The sequence below is a fragment of the Symphalangus syndactylus genome, chromosome 20 (genome assembly GCF_028878055.3).
Source record: "Symphalangus syndactylus isolate Jambi chromosome 20, NHGRI_mSymSyn1-v2.1_pri, whole genome shotgun sequence".
Lineage (NCBI taxonomy): Eukaryota > Metazoa > Chordata > Mammalia > Primates > Hylobatidae > Symphalangus > Symphalangus syndactylus.
Genome location: NC_072442.2, coordinates 24,755,898 through 24,777,113, shown reverse-complemented (window position 1 = coordinate 24,777,113; position 21,216 = coordinate 24,755,898). Strand labels below are relative to the sequence as shown.

At 47.5% G+C, this 21,216-nt stretch overlaps 1 protein-coding gene across 2 annotated transcripts; it reads right to left on the bottom strand.

The window, feature by feature from the left end:
* Positions 1-988: 988 nt before the first annotated feature.
* On the bottom strand, positions 989-21,194 carry LOC129470412 (leucine-rich repeat-containing protein 37B-like). 2 transcript variants are annotated; one of them, XM_063628616.1, is made up of 4 exons: positions 20,378-21,182; positions 17,960-18,100; positions 6,682-6,764; positions 989-3,009 (listed from the first exon to the last, which is right to left on the bottom strand). In XM_063628616.1, the coding sequence occupies exon 4, from the start codon at positions 3,007-3,009 to the stop codon at positions 1,618-1,620; it is 1,392 nt and encodes a 463-aa protein (XP_063484686.1). In that variant the 5' UTR covers positions 6,682-6,764; positions 17,960-18,100; positions 20,378-21,182; the 3' UTR covers positions 989-1,617. The 2 variants fall into 2 exon arrangements, with proteins under 2 accessions (XP_063484686.1, XP_063484687.1); XM_063628617.1 differs by lacking the exons at positions 989-3,009; positions 6,682-6,764; positions 17,960-18,100 and adding an exon at positions 10,291-11,152 and having other exon boundaries at positions 20,378-21,194.
* Between the last annotated feature and the right edge of the window lie 22 nt (positions 21,195-21,216).

The following is a 21,216-nucleotide window of genomic DNA, read 5'->3' as shown; positions in this document are numbered from 1 at the left end:
AGGCAGGGTGACACCTGTGAGGAAGCAGAGGGCCCCATGTAATCAAAGTCCCCCAGGGACTGTCGGGGGAGTAGGCGCATGGGGAGATTCCCATGGGAGATGGGAGGAGCGGGAAGACCAGGGCTCAGGCGGCCCCAGAGGGTTAGAGGTCAGCTGGAGCGGGTCCTTGACCCACACCAGAGGCTGAGCCCCCTTGACTAGTAGACACAATAGTTGCCACGTAAGGAAGGGCCATGGGACCCAGAAACGCAGCCAAGACATGACACACGCTAGTGCTGCGCACTCAACGGGAGCCATTCTGGCAGCCCCAAGATGCTCATGTCCCTTATAAGCATGTGCCCCACCCTGTCTTTGTGACACCTTTATTTATGCCACCTTTATTAGGCTCGGGTCCAGATCTGTTCCATGTTACCAGGGCAATCTTATGTCACAATCTCACTCAAGTGATCCTCCCACCTCAGCCTTCTGAATAGCTGGGACTACAGGATGTGCCAACACACCCAGCTGATTTTTGTTTTTTGTAGAGACAGGGTCTCCCTATGATGTCCAGGCTGGTCTCAAACTCCTAGGCTCAAGTGATCCTCCCACCTCAGTGTCCTAAATTGCTGGGATTACAGGGATGAGCCACCATGCCCAGCCAATCCAGCCATCTTGCAGCCAGTCCTCCAGCCCCAATTAAGCCTTCAGATGACTGTAGCCCCAGTTAGTATCTTGACTATAAACTCATGACAGATCCTAAGCTAGAACCACTCTTCTATGCTGCTCCTGAATTCCTAACCCATATACAGTGTGTGAGATCATAAACACTTATTGTTGTTTTAGGCCTCAAATTTTGGAGCAATTTATTATGCAGCAATAGATGACTAAAACATACAATAAAATTGCTGTCATTACTATTATAAAGTACTTCCTGATTTGGAGCTGAAATCCACTTTCTTGTAATTGCCACCCTGTCTTCCAGTTCCATCTTTTTGGGCCACCTAGAAAAAATACAATCATGGTCAAAATGTTTGGTGCCAGTTTTCTTGCCAACAATTTAATTCATCAGACATTTGCTGAAGAGTGATCACTGTGCCAGGCAGTAGGCATGCAAAGATAAGTAGGACGAGGTCCCTGCCTAGCCACACACTCAAAACATTCTTCCACAGGAGGTGTGCTGTAATGAAGGGACCTGACTCCCAGTGCAGGAGAAGGAGGTCCAAATGCAGGTGTGGCTGGTTCTGCTTACAGAGGTGAGGGAAGGCTTCTCAGAAGAGGTGGCAGGCACTGAGGCCTAAGGCAGAATAGGCGTTCTCCAGGATGACGGGAGGGGAAGGACTAACAAGCAGAAGCTACAGGCAGAAGACCACCCTGACACTAACCACTTTCTTCCGCAGGGCACACATCTCCTCCCCTCTTGTCCAACTTTTGAGTCCTCTCCCACCCCCTCCCAATCTTGGTAACTCCACTCAGAACACATGCTTTTCTGTCACATGATGACATCTAGAGGGAGCCAGCCCTCCTCCAGGGTGGTCTGGCCAGTGTGGAGTGGAGTTGGCTCTCACCTTTCTTTTTCTGGAAGCTCCGCTTGGTCCAGACTTGTCTGAGGTTTTTTGGCCTCCACATCCTTCAGCTGACTCATGCTGGGCCTGCAGGCATCTGGACTGCAAAGTCATTTTTCACATGTGCTCCTGGGAAACTACGTCTCTTTGTACTTTGTACTTCTGCTGTTGTTTTGTTTTCACAATTTTTCATGGGTGTTCTGAGGTTCACCCCATGCTGGATGGTGGGAGGTTCTACATCATTACCTGGCCCTGAGTGCTGAGCTGTAGCCTCCTGGTGGACTGGAGAAGTTTCCACCTCTGCACTAGGCTCTGTTGCTATGGTGAGCTGCACGTCTGGAGGCTTAACAGAGACATTGGGAAAATCTGAATGCTGCATTTGATGGTGACCTGGAGGTGAAACTGGGACTTCATGATGTTCTGGGGGCTGAGCTGGGGTCTCCTGCTGGGCTGGAGAAGATTCAACTTCCCCAGAAGACTCAGAAGACTGAGCTCGCTGATCCTGTTCACTGGGGGAAAGTTCAGGCTCCATAGGAGGACCTGGAGGCTCAGTTGGGGCCTCCTGTTGGGTTGCAGAAGGTTCCACCTCCTCTGGAGGCTGAACTGGGGCCTCCTGCTGAGCTTGGGAAGATTCTGTCTCATTTTTGGGCTCTGAAGTCATGGTAACCTCCACATCTGCAGGTTTAACTGTAATGTTGGGCAAGTTATAATGAGCTTGATCCTCACCTGGAGGTTGAACTGTCACTTCATGATTCAGTGGAGTTTGAGCTAGACTCTCCACAGAGGACTCTGGAGGCAGAGCCAGGGCCTCCTGCTGGGCTGAAGGTTCTACCTCCTGAGGGAGCTGTGGAAGCTGTGCTGGGGCTTCTTCCTGGAGTGAAGAGGACTGGATGTCTTTCAGGGTCTCTGGATTTTGAGTTTTGGGCTCTAGATGGAATTGAGAAAGTCCAACTTGCTCAGGAGGCCCTGGAGGCTCATCTGCATTCACCCGGAGTTCTGGAGGCAGGCTGCCAGGATACAGTGTGTCCATACTCGAATATTCATCCTGCAGAGTCTGTTTCTGACGCTGAGGTTTGGATAATTGGTGTGGAATCCCAACAATCTCAGCAAGGCTCCAACGCTCAGCTAGATCTTTCTTCAGGTTCTTGGGCAAAACGACAAATTTGGTTGGTTTTGAAATCTTACTGTCTAGTCGAACAAGTATTTCATCTGCCTGATGACCTGCAGCCTGATCTAGATCTGCAGTTTGAACCTTACTTTTGAGGCGAGGAAGCTCAACTGGGGTCTGGTTCTGATCCCCGTCCAGCAGTTGAACCACCTCTGGGAGCCTTTCTTGCGGAGTCAGCTTGTCATTTAAATCCTGATGTGCAGCCAAGAAGTGCTCTGGCCCCAGGAGCAGCTCTCCAGCTGAATCCATGTCCAGGAATGGATTCAAATTTTCAGTAGATTCCTGGGGCAGGCCTGACATCTGCGAAGAAGCAGAGGGCCCTAGGTAATCAAAGCCCCCGGGCCTGCTAGGGGAGCAGGTGCATGGGGAGATTCCCATGGGAGATGGGAGGAACGGGAAGACCAGGGCTCAGGTGGCCCCATGGGGCTAGGGTCAGCTGGAGAGGGTCCTTGACCCACACCAGAGGCTGAGCCTCCTTGACTAGTAGACATCATAGTTGCCACATAAGGAAGGGCCATGGGCCCCAGAAACGCAGCCAAGACATGACACGTGCTGGTGCCGCGCTCTGAGCGGGAGCCATTCTGGCAGCCCCAAGATACTCGTGCCCCTTATAAGCATGCGCCCCGCCCTGTCTTTATGACAACTTTAGTTATGCCACCTTTATTAGGCTCGGGTCCAGATCTGTTCCATGTCACCAGGGCAATCTTATGTCACAATCCCGCCCAAGCACCCCTTCCACCCCGCCTGGCTGGAACACCCCTCCCCTCCCCTTAGTGAGGAAGGATTTGGGCCGCAGACTGGGGTGGTCCCAGGACTCCAATGGCCTGCTGTGGTGTGGTGGGGTGGGGTGTAGTGGGGTTGGGGCGCTGCAGAGCTTCCCAAGGAAGTCACGGGACCTCGCCTTGGGATCTTCAGAAGTGCTAGTTCACTTCTGGCAGCCTGAATTCTTCCTCCCCCAAGGTGAAATCCAAGAATGCTCTTCCTTCCAGGGGGAGAAACTGACCTTCAAACTGGGCGCCAGTTAGGGTGGCAGGCAGGACGCACGTTACAGTCATTTATTCCAAAATGTTGCCGTTTTCGCTAAACTGTTGCATGTTCGATAATTAATTTACCACCCTATTAGGTAGGGGCTACCAGGGAATAAGCGAGGACTTCAAATTTTCTGTAGGAGGGGTGTTGGGGGTGGGCAATGCAGTCTGGGAGAGAAGGTTATAATCCAAGTCAAGAGCCCTTTGCACTAGCCTGGGAGGAGGCTGAACTGTCATCCTGCCTTAACACAGCCATTACCCTAGAAGTTACAGCACCACCCTTCAGAGATCTACCCCATGTGTACACACGGAGAAGAGGCTTAGGTTGGTAAAGTCAGCATGTTAAATATTTCCTGAAATGCGACTATAACTAGAACCCAGATGACTTCCCCAACAGCCATTCTTACCTATTTTATTACCGTCTGGCACAATTATCAGCATGTAAACTCCAAGAAGGTGCTTCATCTTATTCCAGTGCCTAGCACAGGCATCGGGTGCATAGTGATGGTATTAAAATTGAACGGGGGCTGTACACAGTGGCTCACACCCATAATCCTAGAACTCTGGGAGGCCGAGGTGGGCGGATCACTGAGGTCAGAAGTTCCAGACCGGCCTGATCAACATGCTGAAACTCCGTCTCTACTAAAAATACAAAATTAGCCAGGCGTGGTGGTGCATGCCTGTAATCCCAGCTACACGGGAGGCTCAAGCAGGAGAATTGCTTGAACCTGGGAGGCAAAGGTTGCAGTGAGCCGAGATCACGCCACTGCACTCCAGCCTGGGTGACAGAGCGAGACTCTGTCTCAAAAAAAAAGAAAAAAAAAAAAAAAGAAGTCTAGCTTCCTGTGAAATGTGAGAGGAAGTTAGCACTGATTTCAGAAATCTGCTTATAACAATAGATCCATCCCTAAATGAGGCGAATCTTGGAATCCCTTCAATTTTATTTTATTTTTTTGAGACGGAGTTTCTCTCTTGTTGCCCAGGCTGGAGTGCATTGTTGTCAGCTCTGCCTCCCGGGTTCACGCCATTCTCCTGCCTCAGCCTCTCCAAGTAGCTGGGATTACAGGCGCCCGCCATCACGCCCGGCTAATTTTTTTTTTTTTTTTTTGTATTTTTAGTAGAGACGGGGTTTCACCATGGTCTCGATCTCCTGACCTCGTGATCCGCCCGCCTCGGCCTCCCAAAGTGCTGGGATTACAAGCGTGAGCCACCGCGCCCAGCCCAGGAAGCTAGACTTCTTAAAGCTGGAAGTTTCCTTGGCAGGTTTTATTTAAATTGAATTAAAATAACTATTTTACAGGGAAAAGCTTCAAAACACTTTGCAACTTTGGGGTAAAAGTTAAATAAAACAGTCTAACCCCAAATTAAGTTCCCACTGAAATGAAACTTTTTTTTTACTCCTTTTTTAAAAAAAGTCCATAAATAGTAAATAATGACTGTTTTGAGATTAATTTAGAAACTTAATCCCTATTTAAGAGCTTTCATATGCAGTCATGCGTTGCTTGCCACGTAAGGAGCTTGAGAAATGTGTCAGGTGATTTCACCATTGGGCTAACATCATAGTGTATACTTACACAAACCTAGGTGGTGTAGCCTACAGCACACCTAGGCTATACGGCATGGCCTAGGACTCCTAGGCTACAAACCTGTACTGCATGTTACTGTACTGAATATTAAAGACAACTGTAACACAATGGCAGGTATTTGTGTATGTAAACATGGAAAAGGTACAGTTAAAATACTGTATAAAAGATAAAAATGGGGCCCAGGCACAGCGGTTCACACCTGTAATCCCAGCACTTTGAGATGCAGAGGTGGGTGGATCACCTGAGGTCAGGAGTTCGAGACCAGCCTGGCCAACATAGCGAAAAACAGTCTCTACTAAAAATACAAAAATTAGCTGAGTATGGTGGCACATGCCTATAATCTCAGCTACTCAGGAGGCTGAGGTAGGAGAATCACTTGAACCCAGGAGGTAGAGGTTTCAGTGAGCTGAGATCGTGCCACCGCACTCCAGCCTGGGCAACAGGGTGAGACTCCATAACAACAACAACAACAACAACAACAAAAAGATAAAAATGGTATGCCTGTACAGGGATATCTCCTTTATACTCTTATGGAACCACCATCATATATGTGGTCTATTGTTGACCGAAACCTCATTTTGCAGCACATGATTATAAATGATTGACAGAAAGATCTTCAGCAAAATAGCCCACCCAAGGTATATGGAAGATAATGAGATCCAAGCAATAAGCCATATTTGAAAGGCATTATAGTTTTTGAAAGCCGTAGCACAATCAGTCTTAAGGTCAGTTACATTCTCCCCACATCTCTGGTATCCTGTTTGAAGGCAGTTCTAAAAAGCCCTGTGTTCAAGCAGCCCAGCATCCCTTACTCCTGGGGCTAGGGGAGACTAACCCCTCTCCTGTGTCCACAACTGTAGTAATACAGTCCTCAGTTCTGCTCTCCAAACTTCAAATAAGGGGTCAGAGCCAAGGGTCAAGACTTTAGGAAAAGCCCCAGAAATACCCTGCACTCAAAAAGCAGTTTCAGAGTTTCACATTTTCCTGAGAATGAAACAAATTATCCTCCAAATTTTGCTGCTTGTTTTGAATTATGGTTACACTGGCTATGTTATCCGACCCTTGAGTTTTTTTTGTTTGTTTTTTGAGACGGAGTTTCGCTCTTGTTGCCCAGGCTGGAGTGCAATGGCATGATCTTGGCTCACCACAACCTCCACCTCCTTGGTTCAAGCGATTCTCCTGCCTCAGCCTCCAGAGTAGCTGGGATGCATGCGCCACCATTTCCCCATGTTGGTCAGGCTGGTCTTGAACTCCCAACCTTAGGTGATCCACCCGCCTTGGCCTCCCAAAGCACTGGCATTACAGGTGTCAGCCTCTGCGCCCAGCCCTGTTACCTTTGAGTTTTTATCTCCACATACTTGAATTAAACTGTGTAGTTCTTCCCATCTGACATCTGCAATCTCTTCACTGGGTCTGTACTCCACAGCTATTTTACCACTTTCTGAAATAAAATTAGCAAGTATCAATTCAGAATCTTTTTCATTTTAAAACTTCCTGAATATAATGGTAGCACCCCACAATGAGACATTCTTTTGGTTTCTAAAAGCAGAAAATAAGAGCATTTTCCTGGAAGTTTCCTCATCATACGCTTTGATTTTTTTTTTTTTTTTTGAGACTGGGTCTTACTCTGTCGCCCAGACTGGATTGCAGTGGCACTATCATAGCTCACTCCAGCCTGGAATTCCTGGGCTCAAGTGATCTTCCTGCCTCAGCCTCCAGAGTAGCAGGGACTACTCCCCTGTGCCCGGCTAATTCTCTTTTTTAGAGACATGGTCCTGCTTTGTTGCCCAGGCTGGTCTCGAACTCCTATCTTGAAGTGATCCTTCTGTCTTGGCCTCCCAAAATGCTGAGATTTCAGGCATGAGTCACCATGTCCAGTCTCACAACTCAGTTTTTAACGTATGTATGAAATATCAACTGTGTTTGGTTCAAAGGACTTTATGATCTTACAGATAGGAACTAAGGAATAATAACATAAGAAATAAAAAATGTGGACACAAAAATGTTGAATCACAATATGACTAAATGGTAAGGCATCAGGTGGCAGGTCGAAGTAAGTTCAAGTCCAAAATAGAGACCACTGGGCTAGTAGACACTTCACATTAGAAGCATGGCTAGGTGTCTACTCCGAGAACCAAAATTCCACCAGATACAATGAACAAAGCTTCAGAGAGAGAGAACATTTGAACATTTTATGGCAGAAAATGGCTCACATACTCTATAGACAATACAACTTCCTTCAAGGCAAACTAGAGCTATAATGCTTTTGGTCTAAGAAGTTTTCAGTGTGTGCAAGGAATACCTTTGCATAATAGGGAGGTAAACAACCCACACATTTAGCTTGGTTATTAAAGGTCCTCCCTCCCTATAACCTGATAGGTTATTTCCCCTAAGATCCAGATGAGTACACATTAGATGAAATTCCAGAAGTTATCTTCAAACTTTGCTACTCATTGAATGTCATGAAGATCCTGGAAAAAAAAGAAAAAAACAAAAAACAACCTTGCTATTCAACAAGGGATTGATATTATCACATTTGAGAGAAATTCAGAATCTCAGGCCTAAACCCAGGCCTACTAAATTAGGATCTGCAGCTTCTCACAATCTTCAGGTGATTTCTATGGTCATTAAAGTCTGAAAAGCTGCCTTGAAACAGTGCTTCCTAAAACTGAAGTGGAGGTGCAGCAAAAATCATCTGGCAAATTGTTAAAAGTTATCTCAAATGCAACCCAAATTTACAGAATCCCAGGTGAAGCTCAGTAATCTGTATTTTTATCCTTCTCCCCAAATAATTCTGATGTGCAGGCAAGTTTGAAAACCACTGCTTTAAAGAAAATGGATACTCCCCTTACCGAGTAGAAAGTAGGATTTTGGAAACTCATACAAGGGAAGCAAAAAGATGCCTCAGGAGGCATGATTACCACAGGATTGATGCAAACAGAAGCTGAAGCTTAACCACAGACATTAATATACGCCTACAAAAGAAAATGCTAAGGAAGTCAAGTGGTCTGCATGAATTCTGAAGAAAAACAGAGAACCAAAGACCAAAATTTGTCAATGAATTTCCAGCACAGTCTAGGTTAAGGGAGTGAATTTCTTGACTGAATGACACAGACTCTGGACCACCTGATCGGTTATTACCTTAATGGAAGAATTATATTACAATGTATAGGTACTTTAATTAGAATGACCTGGCAGTTACTGAGGCAAAATTTTCTGCTCCTTTGTATTCTGTAATACAAGAAGGATCCACAAGGATGTTCTCTTCTCTGAACTGTTTGGATGAACTGGTCAATGGCACTCATCATGCCTGGGGTTTTAAATCTGCATTGTGGTCATAATCTGTTATTTAATTAATTTCTCATATTTTTTTTTGGTTTTTTATTATTTATTATTATTATTATTATACTTTAAGTTTTATGGATTTTTTTCTTTTCTTTTTTTTTATTAATTTTTGCATACAAAAACAATAAACATTTTCTAAAAATACATACAAACAAAAAGATGCGTATCAAACATATTAGGAAGGTTGCACATGGGAAGTCGGGGAATAGAAATGGGGGGTGGGAGTTAAAATAAATGAGAGAGGGACTTTATATGGATCAGTGATAATAACTCAATCCTCTATTTGACATAGAAGAGGGAGAAGGAAGAGGAAGAAAAAGAAAGTGGGATAAAGGATCAGAAAGGGAAGAAAATCGAAAAAATTAGAGTATGACTCCAGGGTAGACCTGTTTTGTTGTCACTGAGTTGGTTGGTTGGTTTGTCTGTTGTATTCTTCATGTTTCGCCAAGTTGGCCAGACTGGTCTCGAACTCCTAGCCCGAAGTGATCAACCCGCCTCGCCCCCCAGAGTGCCGGGACCACAGGCGTGAGCCACCACGTCCAGCCCCCACATTGCTTCTGGCTTCCGTGGTAGACCTCCCAGACGGAGCGGCCAGGCAGAGGAGCTCCTCACTTCTACCCAGACACAGGGCGGCCGGGCAGAGGAGCTCCTCACTTCTTCCCAGACGAAAGGTGGCCGGGCAGAGGCGCTCCTCACTTCCCAGACGATGGGTGGCCGGGCAGAGGCGCTCCTCACTTCCCAGACGATGGGTGGCCGGGCAGAGGTGCTCCTCACTTCCCAGACGATGGGTGGCCGGGCAGAGGCGCTCCTCACCTCCCATACGATAGGTGGCCGGGCAGAGGCACTCCTCACTTCCCAGATGGGGCAGCCGGGCAGAGGCGCTCCTCACCTCCCAGACGATGGGTGGCCGGGCAGAGGCGCTCCTCACCTCCCAGACGATGGGTGGCCGGGCAGAGGCGCTCCTCACTTCTTCCCGGACGGGGCGACCGGGCAGAGGCGCTCCTCACTTCTTCCCGGACGGGGCGGCCGGGCAGAGGCGCTCCTCACTTCTTCCCGGACGGGGCGCCCGGGCAGAGGCGCTCCTCACTTCTTCCCGGACGGGGCGCCCGGGCAGAGGCGCTCCTCACTTCTTCCCGGACAGGGCGGCTGGGCAGAGGCGCTCCTCACTTCTTCCCAGACGGGGCGGCCGGGCAGAGGCGCTCCTCACCTCCCAGACGATGGGTGGCCGGGCAGAGGCGCTGCTCACTTCCCAGACGGGGCGGCCGGGCAGAGGCGCTCCTCACTTCCCAGACGGGGCGGCCGGGCAGAGGCGCTCCTCACTTCCCAGACGATGGGTGGCCGGGCAGAGGCGCTCCTCACTTCCCAGACGATGGGTGGCCGGGCAGAGGCGCTCCTCACCTCCCAGATGGGGCGGCTGGGCAGAGGCGCTCCTCACTTCTTCCCGGACGGGGCGCCCGGGCAGAGGTGCTCCTCATTTCTTCCCGGACGGGGCGGCCGGGCAGAGGTGCTCCTCACTTCCCAGACGGTGGGTGGCCGGGCAGAGGCGCTCCTCACTTCCCAGACGGTGGGTGGCCGGGCAGAGGCGCTCCTCACTTCCCAGACGGTGGGTGGCCGGGCAGAGGCGCTCCTCACTTCCCAGACGGTGGGTGGCCGGGCAGAGGCGCTCCTCACTTCCCAGACGGTGGGCGGCCGGGCAGAGGCGCTCCTCACTTCCCAGACGGGGCGGCCGGGCAGAGGTGCTCCTCACTTCTTCCCGGACGGGGCGCCCGGGCAGAGGCGCTCCTCATTTCTTCCCGGACGGGGCGGCCGGGCAGAGGCGCTCCTCACTTCCCAGACGGGGCGGCCGGGCAGAGGCACTCCTCACTTCTTCCCGGACGGGGCGGCCGGGCAGAGGCGCTCCTCACTTCCTCCCGGACAGGGCGGCCGGGCAGAGGCGCTCCTCACCTCCCAGACGATGGGAGGCCGGGCAGAGGCGCTCCTCACCTCCCAGACGATGGGTGGCCGGGCAGAGGCGCTCCTCACCTCCCAGACGGGGCGGCCGGGCAGAGGCACTCCTCACTTCCCAGACGGGGTGGCCGGGCAGAGGCGCTCCTCACTTCCCAGACGATGGGTGGCCGGGCAGAGGCGCTCCTCACTTCCCAGACGGTGGGTGGCCGGGCAGAGGCGCTCCTCACTTCCCAGACGGTGGGCGGCCGGGCAGAGGCGCTCCTCACTTCCCAGACGGGGCAGCCGGGCAGAGGCGCTCCCCACCTCCCAGATGGGGCGGCGGCCGGGCAGGGGCTGCAATCCCAGCACCCTGGTAGGCCAAGGCAGGCGGCTGCGGGGCGGAGGCTGCCGCGAGGCCAGACCACGCCACCGCAATCCAGCCTGGGCAACACCGAGCACTGGGTGAGCAAGACTCTGTCTGTAGTCCGAGGCTGAGGCGGGCAGAGCACTCGGCGTGAGGAGCTGGCGACCAGCGTGGCCAAGATGGCGAACGCGTGCCTGCAGCGAAAGGAGAAAAGGCAGGCAGCAGTGGCGCGCGCCGGCAGTCCCAGGCAGTCGGCGCGGGCAGCAGCAAGCCGAGTAGATTGCAGCCTGGGCCAGAGAGGGAAAAAGAAAGGAAGGAAGGAAGGAAGGAAGGAAGGAAGGAAGGAAGGAAGGAAGGAAGGAAGGAATTTCTCATATTTTTAATAAAAAGTTTGCGTATATATTTTAGACAGAAATTACCTTACTTTGCTGAAATTCTGAGAAATCCTAGATGGTTTTCAAGGCCGGGCTCAAATGTCACCTCTACTACCCTTTGCTGTGCCTCCTGGCGCTGTGCTTCTGACACTTGGTACCGTCCTCCATGACAGCGTGAGCACAATTATCTTACAGGCAATTACTCATGCCCCCCTGGCTCATTTGTTGACTCCTTTAGAGCACAGATCATGTTTTAGTTATTGTAGCAACTAAAACAGTATTTGTTCAACCAATGACACCCATAAACAAAAGTACCTGCCGAGGGCAGAGATGCAGGGGTAAAGTCATGCCAAGATTAAATCCCAGAAACCACTGTAGATTTTTCAGAGTTGACCCCTACATTTATTGTATTAATTCTAAAAAAAAAAATTACAGTGTTTTCAGACTTCTAGACTTCAAAAGACAACTCTCTACATAATGTGTGTTTCTAGAAGGAAAAAATGTAACATTGTCCCCTTATTTCTAATTGGTATCTGAGAAAAGAGGCCTCACTCAGTATTGGTATAGGGAAGGGGGAAGTTCACTTCCAGCAGAAGTTAATACTCCAGAACAAATAAAATCTAATTATTTAATCTGCTATTACACATCTATAAACCATGAATGGCATATCAAGAAGAAATAATCTGTGATGCATTGAAATCTTTTAAAAATTATGAAACTTACTTGTCAAATGTTACAAGGATTCACCTTTTCATGTAGAATAGTGTCCCAATCTGGTATTAACGTTATTAGTGAACAAGGCTGTGCTCTTTGAGTACATTCCATTTGCCCCCAATCCCTATCTTGTGTCAGTAATAATATAAAAATCACCTTTTATAGGTGCTTTCTTTTTTTTGAGACAGTCTCGCTCTGTCACCCAGGCTGCAGTGCAGTAGTGCAATCTTGGCTCACTGCAACCTCCACCTCCTAGGTTCAAGCCACTTGCCCACCTCACTCCCAAGTAGCTGGGATTACAGAAGCCCACCACCACACCTGGCTAATTTGTATATTTTTAGTAGAGATGGGGTCTCACCATGTTGGCCAGGCTGGTCTCAAATTCCTGACCTCAAGTGATCCACCCGCCTACGCCTCCCAAAGTGCTGGGATTACAGGTATGAGCCACCATGCCTGGCCTATAGAGTGCTATTTGCCAGACATTGTGCTGAGCACTTTAAAGTGCATTATCTTATCCTCAGATCAGCTCCATAAAATAGCTACCATTATTACCTCTACATGTATATAGATATATGTATCTATCTCTCTATATATGTCTACATACATTGGAAGTCTCACCAGTGTTTTAACTTTTGCTTTCAACCACTATACATATTTTAAAGAGCTTAAGAGGAGAAACAACCATTTGTGTTTTAAAATTTTCCCAGATATCATTTCTGCTGCTCTTTATCTCTGAAGTTCTAGTATTACCACTGGTATAATTTTCCTTTGGCCTAAAGACCTTCTTATACGTTTATTTTAGAGCAGAACTTCTGACAACACATTCTCTTAGATTTTCTTCATCTGAAATGTCTTTTTTCTTTTTCTTTTTGCCTTAATTGTTGAAGGGTATTTTTGCTGGATACAGAATTCTGAATTGACATTTCTCTCAGTACTTTAAAGATGTTCTGCAGCTACTTGAATTGCTGAAAGGCTTAAAGTTGGGGACAGGCTCTATCACATACATGTTTTATAGAAAGGTTCATTACTTTTATATCTTCATTGTGGACCATAGCCTTTATCATCACTAAATCTTTGTCTCATTCATGAGTTTTTAAATTTTGCTTTGAACCTAAACTTTTATAACTCCTTTCTTTTTATTTCCTCCAATGTGGAGTTTATCAGGGACAACATAGGCAGTTGGAAATACATAACTGGAGTTTAGAAGAGAGGTCTAGGTAGGAAAATGGATCTAGAAGTCATTGATATTTTGGTGGTAATTGAGTCAACTGATAATTAGGGGAAAGTTGAGGACACTAAATGCTGGGGACTATCACATGTAAGAGGGATGTTTGAAGGAAGAATAACTGGTCAAGGAAATTGGGTCATGAGTGGCAACAAGAAATTTAAGAAGGATGTAGTGGCCAAAGGTATCATACATGCATTGTATATGTATGTAGATATATATCTTTCAATGTATGTAGATATATATCTTTCAATGTATGTAGATATATGTCTACATACTTATACAATGTATGCATGTAGATACACATTGAAAGTATAGATACATATCTATATATCTACATACATTGAAAATGTATATATATACACACATACACACACACACACATATATACAATTATAAAGGAGGGGGACTAGAATAAAGAAACCTATATGGTTGCAATACTTTTACATTTCATTTAGAGGTAAAATGCGAACTCTAAGTAGTTAGGTTAGGTATATATTTTGTAATTCCTACAGCAAAAACAGCACAGATATGACCAAAAGCCGTTTAATAAAACATAACACTAAAAAATACTCAATCCAAAAGTAGGCAGAAAAAAACAGAAGAAACCCCCCAAAAAAAGAGATAAGCAGAAAACAAATAATAAAATAGGACACCTAAATCCAGTCATTATCAATCATATTAAATGTAAATGGTCCAAAACACATTAATTAAAAGATGCTGTCAGATTACATTTAAAAGAAAAATAATCTCGGTGAAGGAGGAGACCAAGGAGGATGCTGAGGAGAAGCAATAAATCGTCTTATTTTATTTTCTTTTCCTATCTTTCCTTTCCTTTTTTAAAAAAATTTTTACCCTGCCCCTCTTTTTCGGTTTGTTTTTATTCTTTCATTTTTACAAGGGACGTTATATAAAGAACTGAATTCAACAAAAAAATAAATAAATAAATAAAAGAAAAATAAAAAAACAAGAAACCATTTGAAAATATAATGATGTGGCCAGGTATGGTGGCTTACGCCTATAATCCCAGCATTTTGGGAGGCTGAGGAGGGCAGGTGGCTTGAGCCCAGGAATTCAAGACCAGCCTGGGCAACATGGCGAAACCCCATCTCTATTTTTACAAATTGAAAAGTAAATGAATATCATGATATATAGATTAAAAGCAAAAGGGTAGAGAAAGAGATGTCATTCTAACACTAGTCAAAAACAGTATTATATTACTAATGTAAAACACTAACTTTATATTAGTATTAAATAATGGTTTGTTTGTTTGTCTGTCTGTTTTCGAGATGGGGTCTTGCCCTGTTACCCAGGCTAGAGTGCAGTGGCACGATCTCGGCTCACTACAACCTCTGCCTCCTGGCTTCAAGCAGTTCTCCTGCCTCAGCCTCCCAAGTAGTTGGGATTACAGGCGCTTGCCACCGCGCCTGGCTAATTTTTGTATTTTTAGTAGGGACAGGGTTTCACCATCTTAGCCAGGTTGGTCTCGAACTCCTGACCTCAGATGATTCACCCGCCTTGGCCTCCCAAAGTGCTGGGATTACAGGCGTGAGGCACCATACCCGGCCTGTATGTATTTATTTAGAGATGGAGTCTTGCTCTGCTTCCCAGGCTGGGGTGCAGTGGTGTGATCTCAGCTCACTGCAATATCCACCTCCTGGATTCCAGTGGTTCTCTTGCCTCAACCTTCTGAGTAGCTGGGACTACAGACGTGTGCCACCATGCCAGGCTGTCTTTCTATTTCTAGTAGAGACGGGGTTTCACCATGTTGGGCGGTCTGGTCTCGAACTCCTAACCTCAGGTGATCCACCCACCTTGGCCTCCCAAAGTGCTGGGATTACAGGCGTGAGCCACCATGCCTGGCCAAATAATGGTTTTTAGTATAATGATTATTACCAGAAATAAAGGTTATTTCAGAATGATAAAGGGGTCAAATAATCATCAAGAGGACAAAACTGTAAATGTTTCTGCGTCTAATAACAGGGCCTCAAAATACAGGACGCATAAACAGACAGAATTTCAAGGAGAAAGAGAACAAACCCATAACAATCATTGTAGACTTCAACACTTTCTCAGTAATCACTAGAACAAGCAGACAGGAAATCAGCAAGGATAGAGAAGACCTTAACACGATCAACCAACTTGACCTAATTATTATTTATGAAACACTTTACCTAACGGCAGCAGAACACATCTTTCCTATTACAAACTGAACATTCACCTAAACAATGTTTCAGGCCATATACAAACCTCTAAATTTTTTTTTTAATTCATCATATCAAGTGTGTTCTCTAACCATAATGGAATTAAATTAGAAACCAACAACAAAGATATCTGGGAAATCCCTAAATGTTTGAAAATTAAACAATACATTTTCAAACAAATTATGGGTCAAAGAATAAGTCATAATAGAAATTTTACTATATTGTGAACCAAATGAAAATGAAAATAAAACATATATCACAAATTCTAAGATATGTTTTTAAAAGTGTACAAAGGGGCTGGGTGCGGTGGCTCATGCCTGTAATCCCAGCACTTTGGGAGGCCGAGGCAGGTGAATCACCTGAGGTCAGGAGTTTGAGACCAGCCTGGCCAACATGGTGAAACCCCATCTCTACTAAAAATCCAAAATTAGCTGGGCGTGGTGGTGGGCACCTGTAATCCCAGCTACTCGGGAGGCTGAGGCATGAGAATCATTTCAACCCGGGAGGTGGAGGCTGCAGTGAGCCAAGATTGTGCCACTGCACTCCAGTCTGGGCAACAAAGCAAGATTCTGTCTTAAAAAAAAAAAATGCGGTCGGGCGCAGTGGCTCACGCCTGTAATCCCAGCACTTTGGGAGGCCGAGGCGGGCGGATCACGAGGTCAGGAGATCGAGACCATCCTGGTTAACACGGTGAAACCCCGTCTCTACTAAAAATACAAAAAATTAGCCGGGCGCAGTGGCAGGCGCCTGTAGTCCCAGCTACTCCGGGGGCTGAGGCAGGAGAATGGTGTGAACCTGGGAGGCGGAGTTTGCAGTGAGCCGAGATTGCGCCACTGCACTCCAGGCTGGGCAAAAGAGCAAGACCCCATCTCAAAAAAAAAAAAAAAAATGCATAAAGGAGCACAATGGTTTAGCCTGGAATCCCAACACTCTGGGAGGCCAAGGCAGGAGGATTGCTTGAGCCCAAAAGTTCAAGACCAGCCTGAGCAATATAGTGAGACCTCTATTTGAAAAGAAAGAAAAAAAGAAAGAAAGAAAGAAAGAAAGAAAGAAAGAAAGAAAGAAAGAAAGAAAGAAAGAAAAAGAAAAATCAAAGAAAATAAGGTATATATGCGCAATAGGATACTATTCAGCCATTAAAAAAGTGAAATCCAGGACGGGCATGGTGGCTCATACCTGTAATCGCAGCACTCTGGGAGGCTGAGGCGGGCGGATCATGAGGTCAGGGGTTCGAGAACTGACTGGCTAACATAGTAAAACCCCATCTCTACTAAAAATACAAAACTTAGCCAGGCATGGTGGCGGGCGCCTGTAGTCCCAGCTACTTGGGAGGCTGAGGCAGGAGAATCACTTGAACCCGGGAGGTGGAGGTTGCAGTGAGCCGAGATTGTGCCACTGCACTCCAGCCTAGGTGACAGAGCAAGACTCCGTCTCAAAAAAAATAAAAAATAAAAAAAAAGTGAAATCCTTCATCTATAAAGCTAGAGGTTTGGAAAATAAAACCTGTTTGCAGCAACATGGATAGAACTGCAGGACATTATGTTAAGTGAAATAGGCCAAGGACAGAAAGACAAGTATCGCATATTCTCATTCATATGTGAGAGATTAAGAAGTTGATTTCATGGAGATAGACAGTAGAATGATGGTTACTGGGGGCTGGGAAGCGGGTAGGGATGAAGACAAGTTGGTTCATGGGCATAAAAACTCAGTCAGGCCGGGCGCGGTGGCTCACGCCTGTAATCCCAGCACTTTGGGAGGCCGAGGCGGGCGGATCACAAGGTCAGGAGTTCGAGACCATCCTGGCTAACATGGTGAAACCCCGTCTCTACTAAAAATACAAAAAATTAGCCGGGCGAGGTGGCAGGCGCCTGTAGTCCCAGCTACGCGGGAGGCTGAGGCAGGAGAATGGTGTGAACCCCGGGGGGCGGAGCCTGCAGTGAGCCGAGATCACGCCACTGCACTCCAGCCTGGGTGAAAGAGCGAGACTCCGTCTCAAAAAAAAAAAAAAAAACTCAGTCAGATAGAAGGAAAAAGTTTTAGTTTTTGTTTGCACAGTAGGGTGACTAAAGTCAACAATAACTTAGTGTACATTTTAAAATAGCTAGAACATTTGTTATCTTTCCAATACAAAAAAAAGGATAAACATCTGAGATGATGGATAGCCTAATTAACCTGATTTGATCATTACACATTGTATGAGTCTATCAAAATATTACATATGCCCTTATAAATATGTACACTCCACCTTAAGGAAACAGTGAAAAAAGAAGGTGTGGAACAACAACACGCACAACAAAATCAGAGAGGAAAATCTTTGTGAACTTGGGTTGGTCAGGCCAGGAGTCAGCAAACCATGGCCAATCCACTACCCATTTTTGTAATAATCAAAAGAATAACAATATAATTGATAATTTGTAAATTATCTGAAATTGAAACTGCAGTGTTCATAAAGTTTTATCGGAACAGCTATTCTCATTCACTTACATATTGTCTATGACTGCTTTCATTGCTACAACGGCAGAGCTGCAACAGGGACAGCAAGGCTGAAATATTTACTATCTGACCTTTTACAGAAAAAGTCTGGCAAGGTCTGGGTTAGGCAGAGTTGTTAGATGAACACCAAATCTGTAAAAGAAAAAATGTGGTAAATCAGGCTTCATCAAAATTTAAAACTTATGCTCTGGGAAAATGACACTGCTAAGACAATGAAACACAAGGCACAGATGGGGAGAAAATACATGAACATCACACAGCCTAACAAAGCACTTATATCCAAAATATATAAAGAACTCTTACTACCCAATAATAAGAAATTGGCCAGGCATGGTGGCTCATGCCTGTAATCCCAGCACTTTGGGAGGCCAAGGCAGGCAGATTGCTTGAGCTCGGGAGTTCAAGACCAACCTGGGTAACATAGCAAAACCCCATCTCTATTAAAAATACAAAAATTAGCCACACATGGTGGCACGCACCTGTGGTCCCAACTACTTGGGAGGCTGAGGTGGGAGGATCACCTTGAGCCCGGGGTCGAGGGGAATGACAGGCTGCAGTGAGCCAAGATCAGGCCACTGCACTCCAGCGTGGGTGAAAGAGCGAAAGAAGAATAACAATAAAGAAAGCAACCCAATTAAACATCTTAAATAAAGATTTTGGTATCTTGGCCAGGCATGGCGGCTCATGCCTGTAATCTCAGCACTTTGGGAGGCCGAGGCAGGCAGATCGCTTGAGCACAGGATTCGAAATCAGTCTGGGCAACATATCAAAACCCCATCTCTATTTAAAACAAACAAACAGGCCGGGCGCGGTGGCTCACGCTTGTAATCCCAGCACTTTGGGAGGCCGAGGCGGGCGGATCACGAGGTCAGGAGATCGAGACCACAGTGAAACCCCGTCTCTACTAAAAAATACAAAAAATTAGCCGGGCGCAGTGGCAGGCGCCTGTAGTCCCAGCTACTCGGAGGCTGAGGCAGGAGAATGGCGTGAACCCGGGAGGCGGAGCTTGCAGTGAGCCGAGATTGCGCCACTGCACTCCAGCCCGGGCGACAGAGCGAGACTCTGTCTCAAAAACAAACAAACAAACAAACAAACAAACAAACAAAAAACTAGCCAGGTATGGTGGTGTGCACTTGCAATCCCAGCTACTTGGGAGACTGACAGGTGGGAGGATGGCTTGAGCCCAGAAGGTGGAGGCTGCAGTGAGTGGTGACTGTGCCACTGCTCTCCAGCCTGGGCAACAGAGCAAGACTCTATCTCAAAAAAAAAAAAAAAGATTTTAGTATTTTTCCATAAACAATGATATACAGATGGCAAATAAAAAGATGCACATAAAAAGAGGCTCAGAACCATTAGTCATTAGGGACAAGCAAATTAAAACCACAAGGAGCTACCACCATATACTTATTAAGGTGGCTAAAAAAAAACAGCAACAAAAACTGACAATATCAAGTGCTAGGGAGGATACAGGGCAACCGGAACTCCTCATACATTTGCAGGTAAGAATGCAAAATGGTACAGCTACTTTGGAAAACAGTTTTGGCAGTTTCTTATAAACATACAACCCAGAAATCATACTCCTAGGTATTTACTCAAGAGAAACAAGTATTGTGTTCACACAAAAAACATTATGGAAATGTTTGGGGCAGCTTTATTCATAGCTGCCAAAAACTAGAAATAACCAATTTTGAATCAGATGAATTACCAAATTTGGTTGGATCTTGTTTGGCTTTTTGCTTTGCTTTTTAATCAACCATTTACCAGCAACTGTTGCACAGGCCCGTCAGCACTCGAAGAATAAAAACAAACACACAGGACCAGGTAAGGTTTCCCTACTAACCCAAATGATCCGTTTCCTTAACACAATTTAAAAACCACAGCTAGGGGTGTGAACACAGGCATGTTTTTCTGTGTGTTTGTGTGCCACAATCTGTCCAAATCCTTAATTCCCTTTTAAGGAACAGATATATAATAAAAATCCGAAAGGAAACACATTAGAAATGCAAAGAGGTTTGCAAAACAAGAGGCTTCTTTCATTCCAGAAAACTACACCAAAACAAGCGGAGAAAAATGAATGTAATGGATATGTGTTTGCCAAAGTTTAAATTCTGCCCGGTGGAGACACTGCACTGGCACAAATTTTGAGGAGAGAAAAAGGGGATTGGGGGGACGGGGAGCAAGCGAGTGCGGCCTGCAAACTGCAACAATGCAATCTCCATTTTGAACAATGCGCTTCTTTCCTCTTATAAATCGTTTTTTGCCACTTGATGTGCCCTCCCATTTCCCCTCTGTTTAGGGGTCGGCGGGGTTGGCGGGAGATCGGAGGGGGATGCACAGCACATAAGTGAGCAAGGGGGGAGGGGAGAGGAGGTGGAGAATGAGTCTGCCGCAACTGCGCTGGGTGGGTACCTGGAGTGCTGCTGAAGCCGCTTTCCGTGGAGTAACTGGCGTCCTCGTCGTCATCTTCCAGCTCCTCCGGATAATCGGAGTCATCCTCGTCCTCCTCCATCTCATCCTCCTAGCTGTCCTGACTCCTGGGTCTCCTCGGCATCGCCGCCCCCCTCCTCTTCCTCCTCCTCCTCGCTCTCGTGGTCATCATACACCACTTTGTTGACGGCCCTCCGGGCCGCGGTGGTTCGGGCTAGGTGGCTGCCCCCGACCCCCCGCCGGCCTGGTGCGCTGCTGCTGGCGGGGGGCGGGCCGGTGGCGGCGGCTTCCTCCGGCTACTGCTGCCCACCCTGGGCGAGCTCAGCCGCGTCTTGGGCGCCACCTCAGCCTGGCGGCTGCCCACCTGCCCCGGCTACTACCGCGTATCCGCGAGCAGAGCCCCCGATGGGTCCGGACGTGGGCGGCGACGGGGCCGGGTCGCAGCGCTCCGCAGCGGGGGCCGAGGGCTGCTTGGTCGGCCTGCCCCGCCGGCCCTTCTTGTTGGAGCCCAGGCGAGGGGAGAAGGGAAAGCGGACGGGGAGGGCCGGGCGCAGTGGGGGCGGTGGGGAGCGCCGGGGCCGGGTTGGGAGGCCCGAGAGGCCTGGCAGGAGGGGCCTGGCCGGCGGAAGCGGGTGGAGGGAGAAGGCTCAACCGAATTGAGCCCACTCAATAACGCCTTCAACCGCCACCTTCTTTCTTCCCTCTATAGGAGCGCGGTCACGTGAGCTGCGCCGCCGCCGAGTCTGGGAAGGGGGCGAGGTGGCGCGGCGGCCGCTAGGGGGAGCGCGGGAGCATTGAGTCCGGGCGGAGAGCTCGGGGCG